This window comes from Eretmochelys imbricata, chromosome 9 (assembly GCF_965152235.1).
Source record: "Eretmochelys imbricata isolate rEreImb1 chromosome 9, rEreImb1.hap1, whole genome shotgun sequence".
Lineage (NCBI taxonomy): Eukaryota > Metazoa > Chordata > Testudines > Cheloniidae > Eretmochelys > Eretmochelys imbricata.
In genome coordinates this window covers 33546101-33567521 of record NC_135580.1, presented here as the reverse complement: position 1 = coordinate 33567521, position 21421 = coordinate 33546101, and the positions used below count along the sequence as shown (strand labels likewise).

The 21421-nt window shown below is 38.6% G+C and overlaps 1 protein-coding gene across 1 annotated transcript in view; it reads right to left on the bottom strand.

Moving 5' to 3' along the window:
- The window catches only part of DNER (delta/notch like EGF repeat containing), a 277010-nt gene that overhangs the window by 50411 nt on the left and 205178 nt on the right, over nt 1-21421 (bottom strand). The window contains exons 6-7 of the mRNA XM_077826768.1: nt 19204-19357; nt 10740-10853 (exon numbers count right to left, since the gene is read on the bottom strand). Of these exons, the coding sequence (XP_077682894.1) occupies nt 10740-10853; nt 19204-19357 (268 nt within the window). The remainder of the gene's footprint in view (nt 1-10739; nt 10854-19203; nt 19358-21421) is intronic.

Sequence of the window (21421 nt, the reverse complement as noted above, 5' to 3'; positions counted from 1 at the left end):
TCTGCTAGAGAGATGAATCAAAATTCATTACATGTTCCCTGCCAGAGCAGGGTAAAAGTGTTTTTTAAACTTACACAGACATAAACTTTCAAGTTAACTAAAAAAGGAATCAGAATACAAATAAACAATGTAAAGTAACTGTTCAAACTTCAGTATATTAAATACACTTGGACTACCAGTAAAAAATCTGAGAAGGCAGGTGAAAAACTATTTATTTTTTTTCACAGTAGCAGCCGTGTTAGTCTGTATCCGCAAAAAGCAAAGGAGTCCTTGTGGCACCTTAGAGACTAACAAATTTCTTTGTGTGAGCATAAGCTTTCGTGAGCTACAGCTCACTTCATCATGCATCCGATGAAGTGAGCTGTAGCTCACGAAAGCTTATGATCACACAAAGAAATTTGTTAGTCTCTAAGGTGCCACAAGTACTCCTTTTATTTATTTTTTAAATCTCCTGGTTTTTAAGCCAGTCTCATGAGTTTTGAATGGTTTGAACTGGCTATACTGCATGTGCTTAAGAATTCTGCTGAACGAGGAATGGATTTGCGTATGCTAAGCATGTTAAGTACTTAAGAGCTTTGTGTTTTCCATGCTGGTCTGCTTTAGGGGTAGTGTGGAGCTACCCACCCCAATGGAAGCTCCAAGAAACATGCTTTCTAGCGATCGTGGGTACACAGATGAACTTAGAATGATGAATCATCGCTTTATGCCCAGACAGCTGCTCCTCAAGCACAGGGATTGTGACTTCTCTGCGAGCTTGTTCTTCCCCCCATATTCACATAAGGATCAGAGACAAATATGTATGCCAAAAGGCTTGGTCTGTGAGAACAAAGGAAGAAATGAATTCCAGAGCTGAGGGCCCTCTGCAGAGAACACCTGGCCATCAGTTCAATAACATTTAAAATCTAGGGACTAACAAGCTTGAGCCCAGCAGCTGATCTCAAATATCCTGATGAGTCATTGGGAGAGGTAGTTTCTCAAGCAGTAAGCACCTAAAATATAGTACCTGATGTTTTATAGATCAAAATCAGCTCCTTGAAATGTGCTAAGTGAATGGGAAGCCAGAGCAGTCCCTTACAACTAGATGATATCTGCTCCCTGCAGTGTTGACGCTGCATTAGCTGAAAGCAGAATTTAGCTTATAAATGCACATATATGTATACACGTATGCCGTTTATTATAGCTATAGTGCCAGCAACACTGACTTAAATAGGAGTTGTAGGTGATCAGAACCTCTGAGAATCGGGTCCTAAGTGTTCAAATATGGCCATACAAAAATCGACGCCTACAAAACTAGAAGCTACTTTTGATAGATTTGGCCTTTCGCACAATATCTTACATCAAGTCTTATGTTTGAGTTAAATATATGCAAATACTAGAACCAAGTATAATTACACTGCTAAATTGAAGGTCTGACTTTTCAGTGCTTCTGATTGTATATTTAAGTCAATACTTACCAATAAAATAAAAAAATAATGAAAAGGTTAATAGAGGTGCACGGATCAAGAACGGCATAAAAATGGTGAAAAATGGGTTTTTCACCTTTACATTTATTTTGCAGATAAATATCATCTGAAATTTTCATCAGCTAAATTGCAAAAAGGAAGCCCTAATAACACATGATTAAAATGGGGAAATGACTGGGGATTTATGATATCAGAATGCAGAATTTACCAAAGGCAAATAAATAAAACAGGAAGCAAGAAGGGATGGCAACATCAGTTAAAAATTCTATTGCTCAAAAGATATGATAAAAATATTTTTGCTGACATAGCCATTTGGCTAGAAGTCAAAGACAACAGAAATAGTCAGAGACGTGATATTCCTTAGACATTTCTATATACCACAGCAAGAGAAGGTAGATCAGGAAATATTTTCAGAGACGAGAGCTCTGAAAGAAAGCTAGAATTCTGATCATGGGAGCATTTTAATTACTTGGCTACTGAGTGGGTAACAGTCATGCAAAAACTAAGAAAGGTAAATGTTTTCAGAGGTAGTGCAAGATTTTGTGAACAACCAACTTGGCTGGAGATTATGTTAGAACTAATCCTAGGAAATGTGTCAAATGTGATAAATGAAGTTAGTGAACACTGAGGACCAGAAATTACAAAATCTTTAGATTTGAAATATGTGGATAAGCAATAAAAGAAGTAAGATAAATATTTTTGATTTTTCTTGTACAAAGCCTTTTTATGAGGAAATACAAAATGCTCTATGGAATTTTCATTAGAATTTTATATAAAAGAGATGCCTATTATAGGGAAATGAGAAATAATTAGGAAATAATAGTAAGACTTTAATTGACATTCATCCTAGCCAAGTCTAAACACACAAAAGGGCAAGAGAGACCAAACGGGCAAAAGCATTAAAGAGATAGGCAAGCAAAAAGAAGGTAGCTTTTAAAATTAAGAACAATATGGAAGGATGCAAGGTAAAACGATAATTACATTAGCAAAAAATTTAATGAAAACTAAGTTACAGTAATAGTTTAAATTAACAATAAAGTATTTTTCAAATATATTCACAGCCTCTTTTATACTGTTAAGAAGAACAGTGTGTTCTGTAATCACCAGATACTTTGGGTACCACACGTACACAATAGGTGTATTCCCCATGTTCATAGTATCAAGGTGATAAATGGACCTTGATTGGACTATTGTGCAAGTGTATAGAAGTAACAATCAACTTTGTTAGACGTATTAGAGAAAACCCATCTTGCCTGGGTATGGAAAACAAATCCAGAAAAGGTGAACACCACCACACATGGACTGTTCCTAGTCTATTGTCAAAGTTTTCTAGTCAATAACTCTGCTAGTCAATTAAAATTCATGGACCTAGTGTGCATTTGATTGGCTGGTAGAGCAAGTCAACTCACCCCAATCACAACTTAACACCTTCTGTTCACTGTCAAGCTTTAATTTCCTCTCATTGTACCACTAACTCCACATCAACAATATTCTTAAATTTCACAGAATCATAGAAACGTAAGAATGGAAGGGACCCCGAACGGGCATCTAAGTCTAGTCCCCTGCATTGAGGCAGGACTAAGTATTATCTAGCCCTGAGGTTCTCAACCTTTTTCTTTCTGAGGCTCCCACGACATGCTATAAACACGCCACGACCCACAACTGTTTTTTTGCATAGAAAAGCCAGGGCCAGCATTAGGGAGCAGCAAGCAGGGCAATTGCCCAGGGCCTCACACCACAGGGGGCCCCACAAAGCTAAGTTGCTCAGGCTTCGGCTTCAGCGACAGGTGGCAGGCTCAGGGCCCCGGGCTTTAGCCTCACATAGCAGGGCTTCGGTTTTCTGCCCTGGGCCCCAGTGAATCTAACACTGACCCTGCTTGACAGACCCCCTGAAACCTCCGACCCAGTTTGAGAACCACTGATCTAGACCATTCCTGACAGGCATTTGTCTAACCAGTTATTAAAAACTTATGACGACAGAGATTCCACGGCCTCCCTAGGTAATTTGTTACAGGACTTAACTACCCTTACAGTAAGGAAGTTTTTTTTAACATCTAAACCTAAATTTACTTTGCTGCAATTTAAGCCCTTTACTTGTTCTGTCCTCAGTGGTTAAGGAGAACAATTTGTCACTCTCCTCTTTAACAATCTTGTACATACCTTTGAAAACTGTTATTCACCCCCCATGCCTCCCGTCTTCCCTTCTCCAGACTAAACTAACCTAGTTTTTCCAATCTTTCCTTGTATATCATGTTTTCTAGACCTTTCAACATTTTTGATGCCCTCCTCTGGTCTTTCTCCAATTTGACCACATCTTTCCCAAAGTATGGTGCCCAGAACTGGACACAATAGTCCAGTTGAGGCCTTCTCAGTGCTGAATAGAGTGGAAGAATTACTTCTCATGTCTTGCTTAAAATGCTCCGGCTAATACATCCTAGAATAATGTTTCTTTTTTTTGTAACAGAATTACATTGTTGACTCATATTTAGTTTGTGATCTACTATAACCCCGATCCTGCTCTGTGGTACCCCTCCCTAGCCAGTTACTCCCCATTTTGTATTTGAGAATTTATTATTCCTTCCTGAGAAGGACTTTGCATTTGTCCTAATTGAATTTCATCCTATTTAATTCAGACCATTTCTCCAGTTTGTCAAGATCGTTTTGAATTCAAACCCTACTATGAGGCTTGAAATATGATGATCAAAGTGACATTTCACACAAACGGAACACATTGAAAGAGAAAAATAAATGTCCCTCTCCCAGTCACTGAACATGCATCTATATTAGCACTGGAGGGGATTTCTTGGGCCGTCTAATCCAGTGCTTACACAAGTGCAAAAATTTCTTCATTCTACTTCTCTGAATGTAAAATCCAATTGTGCCCTGAAAACAAGTTGCCTCAACAAACTGCACATAGTAGATTATTTCCCAACTTATTTTGTATATATGTCGGAGCTAAAATATAATGTTAAGCAGAAAATCATGGGATCTTCAAGCCTGATTCTCTAGTTTATTAACCATTCTTTAAGGACTCTAAAACTATTAAAGATTATCTAATGAATATAAAGAACTACTTCTATTTAATCCGTTCACTTTCCACTGCCTAAGAAGCTCACCTTTCATACTTTTCGCGACTGATTTCTAAAACACAGGTCTCATTTGTAGAACATAAATGAACCATGTTGAAATGATTCCTCATTATTTCCTTCCATCTCTTCTTCTGCCATCCATTGCATGCTCTTCTCTTTTTTCCTTTTGTAATGTGGTTATATTTTCCATCTCTCCTGTTCTGTTCATTTTCTATCACATACTACCTCCCAATTCTCCAGTACATTAGTTTTTAAATGTGTACTAACCGCTGACCTGCCTTCCCCCTACTGTGCTGAATTAGCACTTCAGAAAGAAAAGCCTCCTCTCAACATGCAACTACAATTAGGCACAGTGGGAGAAAGGTAGCAGAGCAAGAGCCCAAGCCTATGCTTGAAGCTGATCATATTTTTTAGAAATGAAACATGTCAGGGTATTCTAAAAATAGCAGATCTGCAACTTCCAAGCAGGTATTCTTTGGCTTATTTACAAAAAAAATTTCCTCCTCAGTCTCCCTGCTCCCTAAAAATCTCCAAATAAAAGCTCACAAACTGTATTTGAGTGAGAAAGATAAAAATATGGTCTCAAATGGAATAAGAAAAAACATGGCTATGTATCTGGCCAGAGCAGTCAATACTGTATTTTATAATGTGGCATCTACAAGCTCAGCCCTTATTCTTCCCCTCAAAAACCTGAAATTCCTGTTATTGTTAGTATAGGTATATTGCATTTCCTTGCCATGTTGGACAATATCATAGCTAATGTGCTTGGTTGATACTCTATCCCAGTACAACTGCCCATGCCTTTGCAGAAGGGACCAGATGCAACCTCTGCAGCAGCATTCTCCCTTCCTTGTGGTGGGGACAAAATTAGGAAAGATGGATACTCAACAGCAACATTACTGAAGCAGCAGCAGTTCAGCTGAGGGAAGGGGACAAGCATAGCCACATACAGGGGCAACCATACATAAAGAACATCACCTAATTCTGCAAGTTTGGAGGTGTTTTGCCCAGAGAACACCTTATGTAAAAAGGATTAGGAGGCTAGATGTGTAGTCCCAGAAACCTCTCTTCACTAGAGAGGATGGCTCTAGAGAACACAGAGGGTGAATACAGTGCACCCTGCTTAATGGGGTCCCCTTCCAATGGTTTTTCTGCTTGAAGGGGCAATCTAGCTCTGCACACTGATTGATTCTAAAGACAACATGGTGCAGTATAATGCAATTAAACAGCAACAGTTTTTTTGGATAAAGGGGAACTGTTTGTGCTCCAATCTATAATCCAGGGGTGGCCAAACTTACTGACCCTCTGAGATATGACAATCTTCAGAAGTTCAAGAGATGGATCGCACCTGCCGGGGCTCAGGGCTTCAGCCTTGCAGGAGGCACCTGCTAGGGCTCAGGGCTACAGCCCTGTTCCTGCTGAAGCCCCAAGCCTTGGCAGGTGCTTCCGGTGGGGCTGAAGCTCCAAAACCCCCCATCCCTGCTAGCCAGAGGAGATGCGTGAGGGGTGCACATGTAGTCACATGTCCAGCTCCCTCACGATTTTTGCTATGGTTTGCTGGCCCTGCTCGATTACATGGTGCTGCCGGGCCCCTTTCCTGCACAGCAGCTGCTGGAGCTGGCAAGCTGGGAGCTGCGGCCATGGGGAGAGCCAGCAGCAAATAGCTGGGAGCTGCAGGGAGAGCTACTGCTTTTGCTTCTGCCTCTCCCTGCAAAGCTAAAGTAGTGCCCCCTCCCTGCAGCTCCCAGCTGTTTGCAGCTGCCTCTCCACAAGAAGCTAACACGTGGGAGCTGCAGGGAGGGGGCACTGAGGGGTAAGCACGGGGGGGTGCATGCCTGGTAGGGCACGACTCAAACTGTTGGGGGGGCAAACCTTTAAATTGTGCCCCCCCGAGTCACAACAGACACCAGTCAGCTCTGGCAGAAACCCCTAGCCCCACCATCCCGCTGCAAGGCAGAAGCCCCGAGCTCCACACCACCAACCTGGTAGGTGGAGAATGTGGGGGAGATCATGGGTGACTCCATGAGCTGCACTTTAACTGTGAAAGAGCCGATGTGGCTCACGAGCCGCGGTTTGACCACTCATGCTGTAATCCGTAGCAGCAAGTACACCTCTACCCCGATATAACGTGACCTGATAGAACACGAATTCGGATATAACGCAGTAAAGCAGTGCTCCGGGTGGGCAGGGCTGCACGCTCCGGTGGATCAAATTAAGTTTGATATAATGCGGTTTCACCTATAAAGCGGTAAGATTTTTTGGCTCCCGAGGACAGTGTTATATTGGGGTAAAGGTGTATAACAAATAGAGTAAACACACAATCAAAGTAGAAGATCCTCACCCAATTCCATCCTGATTCTATATAACGGCTGCAAGTTGTAAGTTATTCAGAAACATTAATAAAAATGATGTAATATATAGTGTGGTTTATTTTTAAGGGAGGTCAACGTGCTGTGCTGTGCTGTACTTATTGTATTAGACATGCAGTAGAAATCTGTCTGATACTAATTACATTCGCTAAAATTACAGTAAGAAAATATTTGATGTAAATATTTGTTTTTGCTCCTATAGAAAAAGTGAATCGTTGTTTATTCTAATTCTTTATTAGGAAAATAAATGCTAATATATTTTGATACTAAAATGAAACAACAGAAACTTACTAGTGCATTAGATCTGAAGCATGAGAATAGGAATGGTGTTTCTGCTCATTTCAGCTCAACTCACTCTGCCTTTGAGATTGTGTGCACGTTCTCTATGGTAATATATGCATATTCTTTATATAATCATAAAGTAATGTTTCCCATGGTCATTTAAATCTGGATGCTAGCCTGGACCAACCCAAATCCCAGTGCACAAATCCCTTGCTATAAAAGTTTTATCTGTATACCTCAGCATATCACAGAGTCTCTGATGAACCATAAAAATTACTTTTGAAAAAGTCAACACACAAGTCACTCGTCCACAAATTGGGGCCTTTAACAGAAAGCATCTCTTTCCTAAAGGCTCCAAACCTTAAAACTTTGCAATATTTCCTATTATTTAGTCATCTTAAATCCACAAACATGCTACAAAAGAAATGAGCTAATGGGGAAGCTTTAACAGGCTTCAACACCATTTATGCCAAGATCTTTGGCACATGAAATGTCAGGGCTGCTGGGGACAGGACTTATGTTCATGTGCTCTCTGAACTGACTTCCTGGTTTGTGGGTGTCAATCTTGGTACAAAAAGGACTTTAAATGCATTTAGAGCTCTAATAATCTTTCACATCGGGTCTGACAGATCATTGCACCCTTCAAGACAACCTGGAGGATGACCAGGAAGGACTTGATAAAGTCACTGCACACACACTGCCACACAGCTAATTGGTCAGTGATGTGTAGCCGCCTCGAGTCCTTTTCGATGTCTCGCCAAATGAGGTGGTGCTCAGTACCAAAGACTTCAGTGCTGAGATGCCTAGGGCATCATGGACTAGGTGTACCACTCAGTCTCCTGCCTTCGTGGTAAAGCTACACTGTTGGATTCCGAGAAAATGTGGGTCTGCACCAATGCAAGCAGTGCCAACAACAGCAGAGGTACCCATGCCCAAAGGCAACTCAGATTCATGTTTCAAGTAACTCTCCTTCAAAGCACCCTAGGCTGGCATCTTGCCAGATATATGGGGGTTTCTTTGTGGGCAGAGGTCCCTTCAGAAGGAAGAAGAGTGATTCTCTGAAACACTTGAGTGCCTTGGGTGACATATGAAATTAGATCTGACATCCCCATACAGAAGTGATCCAGAAAATGTGAATATCCATTAATGATGTTCATGCAGCACAGACACTCCTCGAAGCTGCTACAAAACAGAAAGACTGGAGCTGAATAGGAGCAAAGGCTTCATCAGAGATGCAAAGCAAGAAGGTGAGATAACAAAGCAAAAAATGCCACAGAAAATTGCATCCAAGTGCCAAGAAGAAAAACAGCAAAGCACTGAGCAAAAATGGCAAAATGCTAAAAACTATATCAAAGGACTTCGTACTCAAAATAAAACACAGGCCATGGTATGAAAGTTGTTTCAAGATTTTTGGCAGCTGGAGAATGGTTGTCAATGATGTTCCTGGGCTAGTGGCAGAGAAAGAGCTGCAGAAATAATAATTACGATGAAAAGAAGCAGACCTGACTGTAGGATCAGGTGGACGCAGCACAAAGATATCCAAACCCACTGAGGTTGAAAGGAGTAAATTCAGCTGGAGAGGCACAGGTTCCTGCAGGTATTTTTGGGACATTGCAAGGGCAACAGTTAAGCTCAAGGGGGGTCAGCACAAAACATGTGTGGTGTAAGTGGTTCCACACACCATTGTTCCACCTCCTTGTGTTGGGGTGTGGCATTGCAGGCACTCCCTGCTTCAGTTTACAAAGTGTGACAGCTAATCCCAAATAGGGCGGTGTGCCGTAAACTCAGCATACCATCTTTAAACGGTTAAATAATCTGGTTGTCCGTGCCTTTAAACAAACAAATGTCAAAGGCAGATGCTTCACAGCAGCACTTTTAAGCCCAGGACCCAAACTGCCCTTGGAGTGCTGGGTTAGCACAGAAGAGCTCCTCCTCTGTCCCAGTTTCACCCAGCAGACCACTCAGAGTAAGCAGGCAAGCCTTCTTAACTGGCCTGCTGTCTTCCTATTGGCCTGTGTCACCTCCAGGAGGACTAAATCTCATTGGTGGCCTGGCCCAAGTGGATTTTCCTTAAGCAGGGGATGTCAGGGTGATGATGCCTTCAGCAAGGGGCTGAGACAGAGTGATAGCCCCCACCACATAGGTGGATAGTGGCTCTGATCCCTTCTCACTACTGCTGCCACGAGGGGACAAAACTTTTAAGAGCTTTGGGGAGTATCACCCGATCTGTGCTAAGGAACTGACCCAGGACTGCTAATTGGTTAGTATTAGCATGTATTTAATTATATTATACACACGAATGAATGTCATCTTCAAAACTGGCAAAAATTATCTAACCAATATGTATTTTTCTTAATTACTGTTCTTACTGATAAGATTTTCTTTTAGCCAATTATATAAGATACTTGAACAAATTTCATTAGGAAGTCAAGCTACATTTGGCTAAGTCCTAACATCTTATGATTGTCTCATTGAATTCTAGTACTATTTATACAACAAACAATTTTCAAAATTCTTCTAAAATGCAAGGTTAAGACTGCTGACATAATGTCAATTCAACACAGCCGTTAAGTGGGTCACTCATTAGAGCAACTGTCTCCAGAGAAAGAGAAAAGCCAGTCTGAAGCAATTACAAATAACCCTTCGTTGTTAAGCAGGTTCATATTTCTTCAAGAGAAATGATTATTAATTAACAACGAACTTCTACCTAAAAGCAAACTCAACTGTATAAAAGATAGTATTGGAAGAATAAAAAACAACTATAGGTGAATTGGGAGAGGAAATATGATTAGCTCTGGACAACAACCTTAACTATTATTTCGTTTTGATGACTAATAGAACACTTTGTAACTGGAAGCTTTCACTACTAAGAATGTATGCAACCAGCCATTGCAGGTAGCATGATGTTATAAAAAGGATATGCTTTCAACGTCACAATGTCCTCATTACATAGAGTTAACATTTACAGTGTTTACTGATGAAAATTATTTCAAGGCTTTCATATAGTGAGAGATAAACCAGTTCAAATAAAAACAGAATGGATCAAATCTTTTCAGGGTTTGAAAATGTTCAGTTAATTAAAAAAGTGTACTCCTATAAACTTTCTATTTTATCTAGGAACAGAAGCAGATATATAAAAATAACATGAGAGGGTGTCTTTTCTTTTGATTTTTCTGAACAAGACAAAAATCAGGAACAACTGTACATTCTTATGTCCTTTTCTCACAAGAGCTCTAGCCTGATTTCCAGATAGGAGAGATTAAAAGAACACTGAGAATTCTTTTGTTCAGCATATACACTGAAACTTAATGGTTTCATTTGTTTGTTTCAGTGGTTTGAAACATCATTAATAATGGTAATGCAAAGATTTCTAAACTGGAATTCTATCCACCTAAATTGATGTCTTGTCAGGTAGAGCTTCCAATATATGTTCATTTAACTAAAAAGTTACATCATCAAACTATATCCCATATAACATCAACTTTGTTAATGCTGATAAGAGGTATGATTTAAAATAAGAAGTTGTTTCTATTTACCTTCTGGACATTGACAACTGAATCCACTGATATTGGAAAAGCAGGTACCTCCATTTCTGCATGGCTCTTGGCTGCAGTGATCAATCTCTGACTGACATAGTTCTCCAGTGTAACCTATATCATAATTCAAATGTTTTAGAAAGTGAAGAAAAATTAAAGTTTTATTACCAAAATTGCCATTATATCATTTAAATAGCAGTAAGTGAGTTTCCTTGAATAATATTACCCAGAGATGAGAAATAGTATTCATGACAATCTCTCAATATTCAAATTTTCATTAAAACATTCAATTAATAAGAACCTCGGTTCCAGCAACATAAATCAAAATTCAAATACAGTGATACTATCAAATTGTATTTTACCAACAGCAATATTCTAACTGCATTAGTATGTATGGGGTTGTGCAACCACAAAGAACTTCAAATGAATTTCAATTTCATTTTTAATCTGAACACAAAAAACCTCTAGGGAGACTTTAAACAAGACTTTAAAGTCATTCTGACTTATTTGTGTATGCTGAATGACTGTCATTTGTTCCCACTTCTGAGCCTCAGAGAGGACTGTTTATTTTAAGTGAGAAATGTGGAGACACGATCACCACAGTTGTAAATTCTGCCAAAAACAACCTCCTCAAAGTTCTCAAGCGACAGATTGCAAGTGCAGTGTGGGGCACATCTACACAGTGAAGCAATACACATTATAACGGTGTGATTTCTAAAACCAATAAAGTATTGCACATTAATTGGTCTGTGTAGACCCTGCTGGTACGCACTAAAAGTTCCCTAGTGAGCTTTAACCTAGTGTTGTTTGAAATAGTATTACATTAATGCGCATTAGGGAACTTTTAGAATGCACCGGCAGGGTCTCTGCCATAAATATAAAGGGAAGGGTAACCACCTTTCTGTATACAGTGCTATAAAATCCCTCCTGGCCAGAGGCAAAACCCTTTCACCTGTAAAGGGTTAAGAAGCTAAGACAACCTCGCTGGCACCTGACCCAAAATGACCAATGAGAGGACAAGATACTTTTAAATCTCGAGGTGGGAGAACAAAGGGTCTGTCTGTCTGTGTGATGCTTTTGCCGGGAACAGATCAGGAATGCAGCCTCACAACACCTGTTAGTTAGTAAGTCATCTAGCTAGAAAATGAGTTAGATTTCCTTTTGTTTAATGGCTAGTAAAATAAGCTGTGCTGAATGAAATGTATATTCCTGTTTTTGTGTCTTTTTGTAACTTAAGGTTTTGCCTAGAGGGATTCTCTATGTTTTGAATCTGATTACCCTGTAAGGTATTTACCATCCTGATTTTACAGAGGTGATTCTTTTACCTTTTCTTTAATTAAAATTCTTCTTTTAAGAACCTGATTGCTTTTTCATTGTTCTTAAGATCCAAGGGTTTGGGTCTGTGTTCACCTGTACAAATTGGTGAGGATTCTTATCAAGCCTTCCCCAGAAAAGGGGGTGTAGGGCTTGGAGGGATATTTTGGGGGAAGACATCTCCAAGTGGGCTCTTTCCCTGGTCTTTGTGTAAGACGCTTGGTGGTGGCAGCCTAGGGTTCAAGGACAAGGGAAAGTTTGTACCTTGGGGAAGTTTTAACCTAAGCTGATAAGAATAAGCTTAGGGGGTCTTTCATGCAGGTCCCCACATCTGTACCCTAGAGTTCAGAGTGGGGAAGGAAACTTGACAGTCTCCATGGGCCAATTAATGCAGAACACATTAGTGCATGTTACCCCATGGTGTAGATATACCCATAATGTCAATTGATTGTTAACTTGCTTTTTCCCATATGCTTGAAGACATTATAGTAGGTTCAGAATAAGGACCAAACATGGAAATAACAATCTAAGTAATGAAATACTCCAAACTCAAATCCTATCACAAGTACCACATATTTTTCATTCGATGTTTAAAATGATTTCTTTTGTTTCTACTAATTCTCTAGGGATTTGTGTGTAAAGAGAAAAGTACTGCATGTTACACACCTGATTGTTACCAAGTATGATAGTGAAATACTTAATTGGTGGTAAAAAAGAAAAAAAGAGAAAAAGGAATGTTTATCACCATATATTATCCTTGTCAAAGTCTACAATTCCCAGTTATGTCAAATGGAATTGTGTGTATTGATCTAGGGCAATATGTGGTCTTCAGTTTACCATAGACTAGTGGGAGGAAGTGTAGTCTAATGTCTCGAGCATAAGACTGTGAATCAGGAGACTGAGTTCTAATCCCCCTTCTATCACTGACTTGGTGTTTTGACACTGGGCAAGTCACTTAAGGGGTCTGTGTGTCAGTTTCTCCATCTGTAAAATGCTTGCCCATATCTGTAAACTGACATGAGATCTACAGTTGAAAAGTGCTCAGGATTAATCATTGTTATCATATGAGAATAAATACATATAAATATAATAAAATATATTTAAATACTTGAGGTACCAATGGGTCTAAACCAGAACAGCATAGCTAAAGTTCCCTGAACTCTAGGTATGTGGATATAGAACCAAATGTGTATTTCACCTTCTACACAGGCATTTCTCTATTACTGGGAAAAACCAAACCATTATATGTTAAGACTCTAGAGAATTTCAAATCCAGATCTGGATTAGAACTTTGTTTATTGGGCCTATCCAGAGCACAAAATGTGAATATCAATGAACTTTGGAGAAGTTCAGATCTGAATCTGTTTCCAGATAGAGCTTCATGATTTGGGCCGCACTCAAATTTGAGAGTTACATTAGCATTAAGTAGTACAGTCTTATCAAACACAATACACTTTCTTTTCTTTTTTTCCTATCAAACGTTTCAAGATTTTTTAAAAAATATATATACTCAATCAGAAATCTAATTCTTGAACACAGTCATAGCCTGAATCCCCCACTGGGGGTTCTCCATCATCTCTCTTTATAATTATGTTTCTAGGCACAGGTACTAATACCATGCTGTGTAATTTTGGAACTAGCATCAGGAATTCTAATAGGGCAGAAGGCACTAGACATGTTTGGACTGTTTTCCTCATGCAGAATAGATATTCCTTAGTTATTGATTGGATCATTTTTTATATAAAGTGTTTAACATTTAAAAGCCTACTGGGCAGACTTACACTTAAAATTACATCAACAGGCTTGAATAGGTGTAAGTCAGCATTGAATTTGGCCCCAAAGGTGTATAACTGCTAGAATTTTATACCAGGTAAGATTTCTAAGATTTTCCTCTTCTCTGTGTTTTCTTTGAATTTTCACATGGTATCATGAGCAAAATTCTGTTCCTCTGTTCTCCAGCATGAATCCAGAATAACTCTCTTGTATCTGCATTAACACCATAACTGGCACCTAGGTTCAACAAAAAAACTAAGGAATCTCCCATAGGTGGTTCGTCTAGGTCAGGGCTAGGTTACACAGCAGAGCAATGAGAGGAAGCTTGTGCTGTCAACTGTTTGTTACCATGCCCGTACTGTGGATGAACAGTAGATTTCATTTACAACTGACAATGGTGATGAGCACTTAATGAACATAACACTTACAAAAAGACAACAAGCACAAGGAACCACAGAACACTGTTGGCCAAGTAATTTTCTTTTGATATACATATTCCAGTGTTTCAAGTTCTCTCTCACATTCATAGGATTATTTTTCTGAAGCATAGTGCAATAGTGAATATGCTTACTTCATTTTCAGTTATGGCCATCTTCAGAAGTGTAAGTTTGTGAAAATAAAAATTACATTGGAATTCACTGTGTGATTGGAAAAACTTTAGTCAAATGAGGGACATGTAATTGCATGGCTCTGCAACTTGCTGAAAGAATCAGCTGGATTTGCTGAGACTGTCATAACAACCTGGAACAAATCACACCATAAAGATGACATTTTATTGTCAGCTTTATGAAAACAAATATATTCCCTCTAATTAACAAGTACATTGCATGTATTCTTCTACTGAAAGAAAATATTCTTTTGGTCTTTAACAGCCAATACTGAGTGCTGCAAATTAACAGTTTCCTAAATGAGTCATACTACAAAAAAGCAGCTTGTCAGTCAGATACATTTTAAAAATCTTTGTTCCTGTACATTTTGTGCTGTTACAAATCTCTGTACCATTTTCTTGTAGCAAGGTTATGGCAACATGGTACGTCACAGATACTATGGGTCCTGAAAGCTTTCAAAAATGAGGAGTTTATAGTATATTCTATTTTTAGTTTCCACTTCCTCTACTAGCTTCAAATATGCAGTGAAGGGAATCTGTTAGAATCTTTTCTCAAAGAAATAACATGAAGACCACCAGTTTCCACTTTTCATTTCTTGATATACTGACATATGTTCTAGTAGAAAATCTAGTGAACGTTAGATGAAGCAAGCAGTGATAGTCATTCCAATTACTACAAAAACAGTAGATTTCAAAAAACAAAAGCAGAAATTTACAAGGAGAAAAAAAACCTCCGAAAAAGCCAAACCCAACACATTTTAACAAATGTCTGAAGAAACAGGGCCTAAATTCTTCAATGGCACAAATGAGTCCTACTCCAGTGGCTTCAATGAAGTTGAACCCACTTACCCCATAACTGAATTTTCCCCAAAGAGAACGTGTGAGCCTAAGAATGTAAGTCCAAGACAAGAATCAGAGTGAAATGAAAAATCTTTGAAAACATGAATGGATAACAACAACAAGGCAGGGTAAGAAAAATTAAGTAAGACTGAATTGTCATATTTATGGGCCCCGCCTCAGTACTAATGAAATCAATGGCAATGTTCCCACTAACTTAGCTCTCTCTTTTTTATATATTTATTTTTAGGGAGTCAGGGAAGAGTGGTGATCAGCCAGAGAAAGAATCTATGATATCTGGCTACCTTTATAAAAAAAAAATCAGTTTCTAAACTTCTTGTTTTGTCTGGGATCAGAAATATCACAAGTAGTATGAAACACACATAATTTGTGAGATTACTGAAACATAACCCAACTAAAGCCAGGATATAACAGAAATCTCATATAGAAACTTTCTTGTGAGTTTCACTATTCAATATATCAGGCAAAAGATTTAGATTAAGGTTAGAGCATTACATTTCAATGGGAAGTTTGACTGGGTGAGTGGATGATATGATCAGGCCCAATTTCAGGCAAGTTTTGGGTAAATATATGAATTTTTGGCTACTTCTACAAGCCCAGCCACAGCAAATCTCTGAACCTTTCTAGAGGATGAATGCACAAACCACTACTCAAACAAGTAGCTCCACTGAAGGACTTGGCTCAAGGTTTGCACATCGCTAAAATGTGGGATCCATGAAGCAGAATTTGGATATTTGTTTTTGCCTTATAAATAGTTAATTTTTGAGAATTACTACTAATTGCCATTTACAAAATAAGTTCACATAAAGATAATTTAGTCTAATATTACATTTTAAAGAGGAATTTAAATAGGTATTTATATGCTTATGCCTATACAGTATATAAAAATACATTTTCAAGTGTCTTCTCCAAGTTACGGACAATTTTATGGTCAATGAATTCTGAATACATTGTATCCACTCACTATGACTTAACTGTAGGGATTTTTCAGGTCACTCAATTTATCTAGTTCAGTTCCAGTCTAATCTTTCTCTTCTAAACTGTCCTTTGCCGTTAATAGAATTTAAAGCATTACGTAACTATATTTACATATCTTACTCGTAAAAGAGACAGCTGGATCCGTCTGTATATTTATGAAATATAATAGAGAAGAATGTGTTTGTATAGGGAGGTCATATCTCATTTCCAGCATGGTTTAAGTATAAATTCAAATCATTAAATGAAGCCCATATGCAAATTAGTTTGGGGCTGCACATACAAAATAGTTAAACTAAGCAAAGGGAGAGAGAGAGACTGGAAATCCAGAGGCATAAAAAGCAGCATATTTAGATGATGGGTGGGGATGCAAGATAGCTACCTTAAGTCATCTTTGTATACTGCAATTTCTGGGTTGGTACCCTAGCATAAGTTAGAGCAGCTAGAAGGTTGCTCTAGCTTGAACTGGCTGCCAACAGCCCATGTTGACAGTACAAGAGCCTGGGATTAGTGGGGCATACGGATGCCCAGCTCATTTCCCCTACTTTAATTACATAAGAACAGTCATACTAGGTCAGACTAAAGGTCCACCTAGCCCAGTATTCTGTCTCCGACAGTGGCCAATGCCAGGTGCTTCAGAGGGAATGAACAGAACAGATTGCAGGGTGGAGAGTGATGTATGTGCTGCTATACCTGCATTGCACCCTGATAGATCCCCTTACACTGAGACAATTCTTCCAAGGCCAACAGTGCTGGCTGTAAGGCCACTTTGAATAATCTATTACTCCTGGTTCAATTTATTGATTATTCCATCTGACTTTCATCACAAGGTTTCAACTATCTTCAGAACTAACTGTTAACTTCTATATTATACACAGTTCCAGGGCTTGATTCTGCAAGCACTATATGTGTAGAACTTCCATTGACTACAAAAGGAATTTCATGATTAGAGGATTTACAGAATATGTTCCATAGTATTAAAAATTCCAACGGATGATCCTTCTGGGCTAAATTCTACACTTAGATACTTCTATGCCACAACACTGACTTCAAAATTTAGCATACATTTTATAAAACTAGCCACTTTTAACCACTTCTGTCAAGGTTCCTTCCCCACTCTGAACTCTAGGGTACAGATGTGGGGACCTGCATGAAAAACCCCCTAAGCTTATTTTGACCAGCTTAGGTTAAAACTTCCCCAAGGTACAAATGATTTTACCTTTTGTCCCTGGACTTTTTTGCTGCCACCACCAAGCGTCTAACAAATATAACAGGGAAAGAGCCCGATGGAAACGTCTTTCTCCCCAAAATCCCCCCCAAGCCCTACACCCCCTTTCCGGGGGAAGGCTTGATAAAAATCCTCACCAATTTGTACAGGTGAACACAGACCCAAACCCTTGGATCTTAAGAACAATGAAAAAGCAATCAGGTTCTTAAAAGAAGAATTTTAATTAAAGAAAAGGTAAAAGAATCACCTCTGAAAAATCAGGATGGTAAATATCTTACAGGGTAATCAGATTCAAAACATAGAGAATCCCTCTAGGCAAAACCTTAAGTTACAAAAAGACACAAAAACAGGAATATACATTCCATTCAGCACAACTTATTTTATCAGCCATTTAAACAATACAGAATCTAACGCATATCTAACTAGATTGCTTACTGACTTTTTACAGGAGTTCTGACCAGCATTCCTGCTGGTCCCGGCAAAAGCAACACAGACAGAGAGAACCCTTTGTCCCCCCACACCATCTAGCTTTGAAAGTATCTTGTCTCCTCATTGGTCATTTTGGTCAGGTGCCAGCGAGGTTGTCTTAGCTTCTTAACCCTTTACAGGTGAAAAGGTTTTTCCTCTGGCCAGGAGGGATTTTAAAGGTGTTTACCCTTCCCTTTATATTTATGACAACTTCTAATACTAATCTCTCCTTCCCCTCTGTTATCTCTTCCTTTTTCAGACAATTCCACTTTCATTCTTCTCAGTATTAGGTGCTCTAAAAAATAATTTGATATATCAACAGCCAATAGATCATTCCTATTTCCTATACTAGAGTTGGAAATGTGAGGTAAAATGTTCATAAGAAATGAAAATAAACTACTGAATGTTGCTGTTAATTTTATTCCAGTCTGCTTTTTATTTAAAACTAATCAAAATAATTTTGGAAAATGCCTATTGAAGTGGTTTGTCTAAGAACTATGCAATGAACTTTAGTGCCTTTGAAATGTCAGACATGAAGGCACTACATATTCAATCATGCCAATTCTGTAAAAAGGATTTTCCACCAGCACAGAACAGTAATTACATGAAGTTACCCTCTGGCATTCAACTATGACCATCATATTTAGTTTAATTTTAATTCTAATTAAGATGCCAATATTCATTTGATCAAGTGTTAAAAAACAAATGCTCATAAAGCAATTCCGAAGCAACTTAAAACACATACACTTGACCATTAGCCAAACGATGAATTACTCAGTTAAGCTTTTTGCATTTTATAACATTTTTGCAAAATTTTATTTTAAATTAATTGTGTGAACAATCCATCTGCTGCACGGTTTGTATAGAAATATTTTCTATTTGACTAGTCTGAGCGGAAAAACACCACTTAAAGTTAGTTACTCAGAAGAGAACAATTTCAAGTGTGTACCAAAAAGCAAACAACATGACAGTTTTAGGCAGCAAAGTCTAAGCAAACTGTTCCTGTTGTATGTAATTCTTATAACTGTGAGTACTCTCATTGACTGGGACAATGCTCGCAATAGCAAGACCTACATCTAGTGGTCTCTGCAGCAGTAGCCCCTATGTTCTTGTATCATCTTCCCCCTTGCTTCTCTTCCTCTCTCTAAAGGGAGAGCACTGTAGAAAGCACTGTATTGCAAAAGATATGCACAGAATATTAAAACAGAAATATATTATTCAAAGCACCATGTAAAACATACCAGTAGGGCAAGTGCAGGTGAAATTTTTCCCATCGTGTTTTTGTCTTACATCAGTGCAGGTTCCATTGTTCTGACAAGGCCTGCTTTGACAGGCATTAAATTCTTCACAGAAAGCACCGATATATTGATCTTCACAGTCGCAGTAAAACATTACCTATGAACAAACACATTGTGTCCATTACTAGGAGACTTCCAAGCTTATTTCTGAGTTGTTAACTTCATTGAGCAAGGTTTAAAAAACACATCATTGTAAAAAATACATCTCTGTAAAGTTACCCCTTAAAACAATGATCCTACACCCCTTACTCGGGCAAAACTTGTAACAATCTTAGTGGGAATTTCAATGGAGTAATGAGATCAGAATGCTGGGATCTGAAACTGGGATCAGAACCCTGATATGCAAGCTAGTTATATATAATAGTAATATATAAGCCACTGTAAAATTTTCTTCTGTAGTGTTCCAGTTAACTGCAAGTGTTATTAATTAATGCCCTAAGACACACTAGTAAAGTACCGGTAAGTAATAAGAAGCTCTACTGAACATGATCAACATCGAGGTAATGGGAGATGCACCCATGTATATAAGGGGCAGAGGAAGGGGGCCCACAGTCCTGCCTCAGCAGTTTTGTGTAAAACCTGGGACAGATTCCCTAGGGAAAGTCTCCTCTTCAATTCTGCCAAAGTCCCAGACAGAAATCTGAAAGCATTCTTCTTCCTAAGGCTTCTACTACATCTTCCAAATCTTAATTTATAACAAAAAAGTGCAAAGGACACTATATTTTAAAGCTTTAGAAATTCATACTTTAAAACATACATAATACAATATGACATAATTGTTATTAGTTATAAAAATATTTTTGAAAGAAGAATCTATGGAACATTAAGATTAGTAGCAGAGGAACTAAGGAGAAGGAAATAGAGATATGCTCAGGTTTTTTTAAGTTGTCTTTGCCTTAGATACATGAACAGCTGTGTCCTACAAAGAAAAAATCATATTAATAATGTGTGGATTTAAAACATTGCAAAACTCTGTACTCAACAGAAATCAATAACATTTAGATCTTCTTTAAAAAGTTAGTACACAGGCTTGAATTTGCACATAGATCAACACTGAATATCTCCAAAACCTGGAATTATTTGTATTTTATTGGGACTGCCAAAAGCCTCTTCTGAGTGAGTGGTCTGCACATACTTTTACATCCTTCAAAATCTGCAGATCACTAGAACTGAATATGCTCCATATGAGTGATGGCAAATCTCCAAATACGGCTCTAGTTTGAACAAAAGCAGAGTGATTTGGCCAAAACCACAATTTATGTTACTTCCATATGATACAGTAATTTACAATGCAAGTTATGCATACACACCGGTATGTAGTCAGCAGAAATCTATCTAAATACCGTTTTTGGCAAATCCATCACCTGATCCTTGTCATAAAATCATAGAACTGGAAGGGACTTTGAGAGGTCTTCTAGACCAGTCCTCTGCACTCAAGGCAGGACTAAGGATTATCTAGACCAGTAGTTCTCAAACTTTTGTACTGGTGATCCCTTTAACATATGAAGCCTCTGAGTGCGACCCCCCTTATAAATTAAAAACACTCCTTATATATTTAACACAATTATAAATGTTGGAGGCAAAGCGGGGTTTGAGGTGGAGACCGACAGCTCGCGACACCCCCACGTAATACCCTCACGACCCCCGGAAGGGTTCCGACCCCCAGTTTGAGAACCCCTGATTTAGACCATCCCTGATGGGTGTTTGTCTAACCTGCTCTTAAAAATCTCCAATGACAGAGATTCCACAACCTCCCTGGGAAATTTATTTCAGTGCTTAACCACCCTAACAGCTAGGAAGTTTTTTATAATGTACAACCTAAACTTCCCTTTCTGTAATTTAAACACATTGCTTCTTGTCCAATCTTCAGAGGTTAAAGAGAACAATTTTTCTCCCTCCTCCCTGTAACAATCTTTTATGTAGTTGAAAACTGTTATGTCCCCTCTCAGTCTACTCTTCTCCAGACTAAACAACCCCAATTTTTTTCAATCTTCCCTCATCGGTCGTGTTTTCTAGACCTTGAATCATTTTTGTTGCTCTTCTCTGAACTTTCTCCAATTTGTCCACATCTTTCCTGACATGTGGCACCCAGAACTGGACAAAATACTCCAGCTGAGGCCTAATCAGCCAGGGATAGGGCAGAAGAATTCCTTCTTGTGTC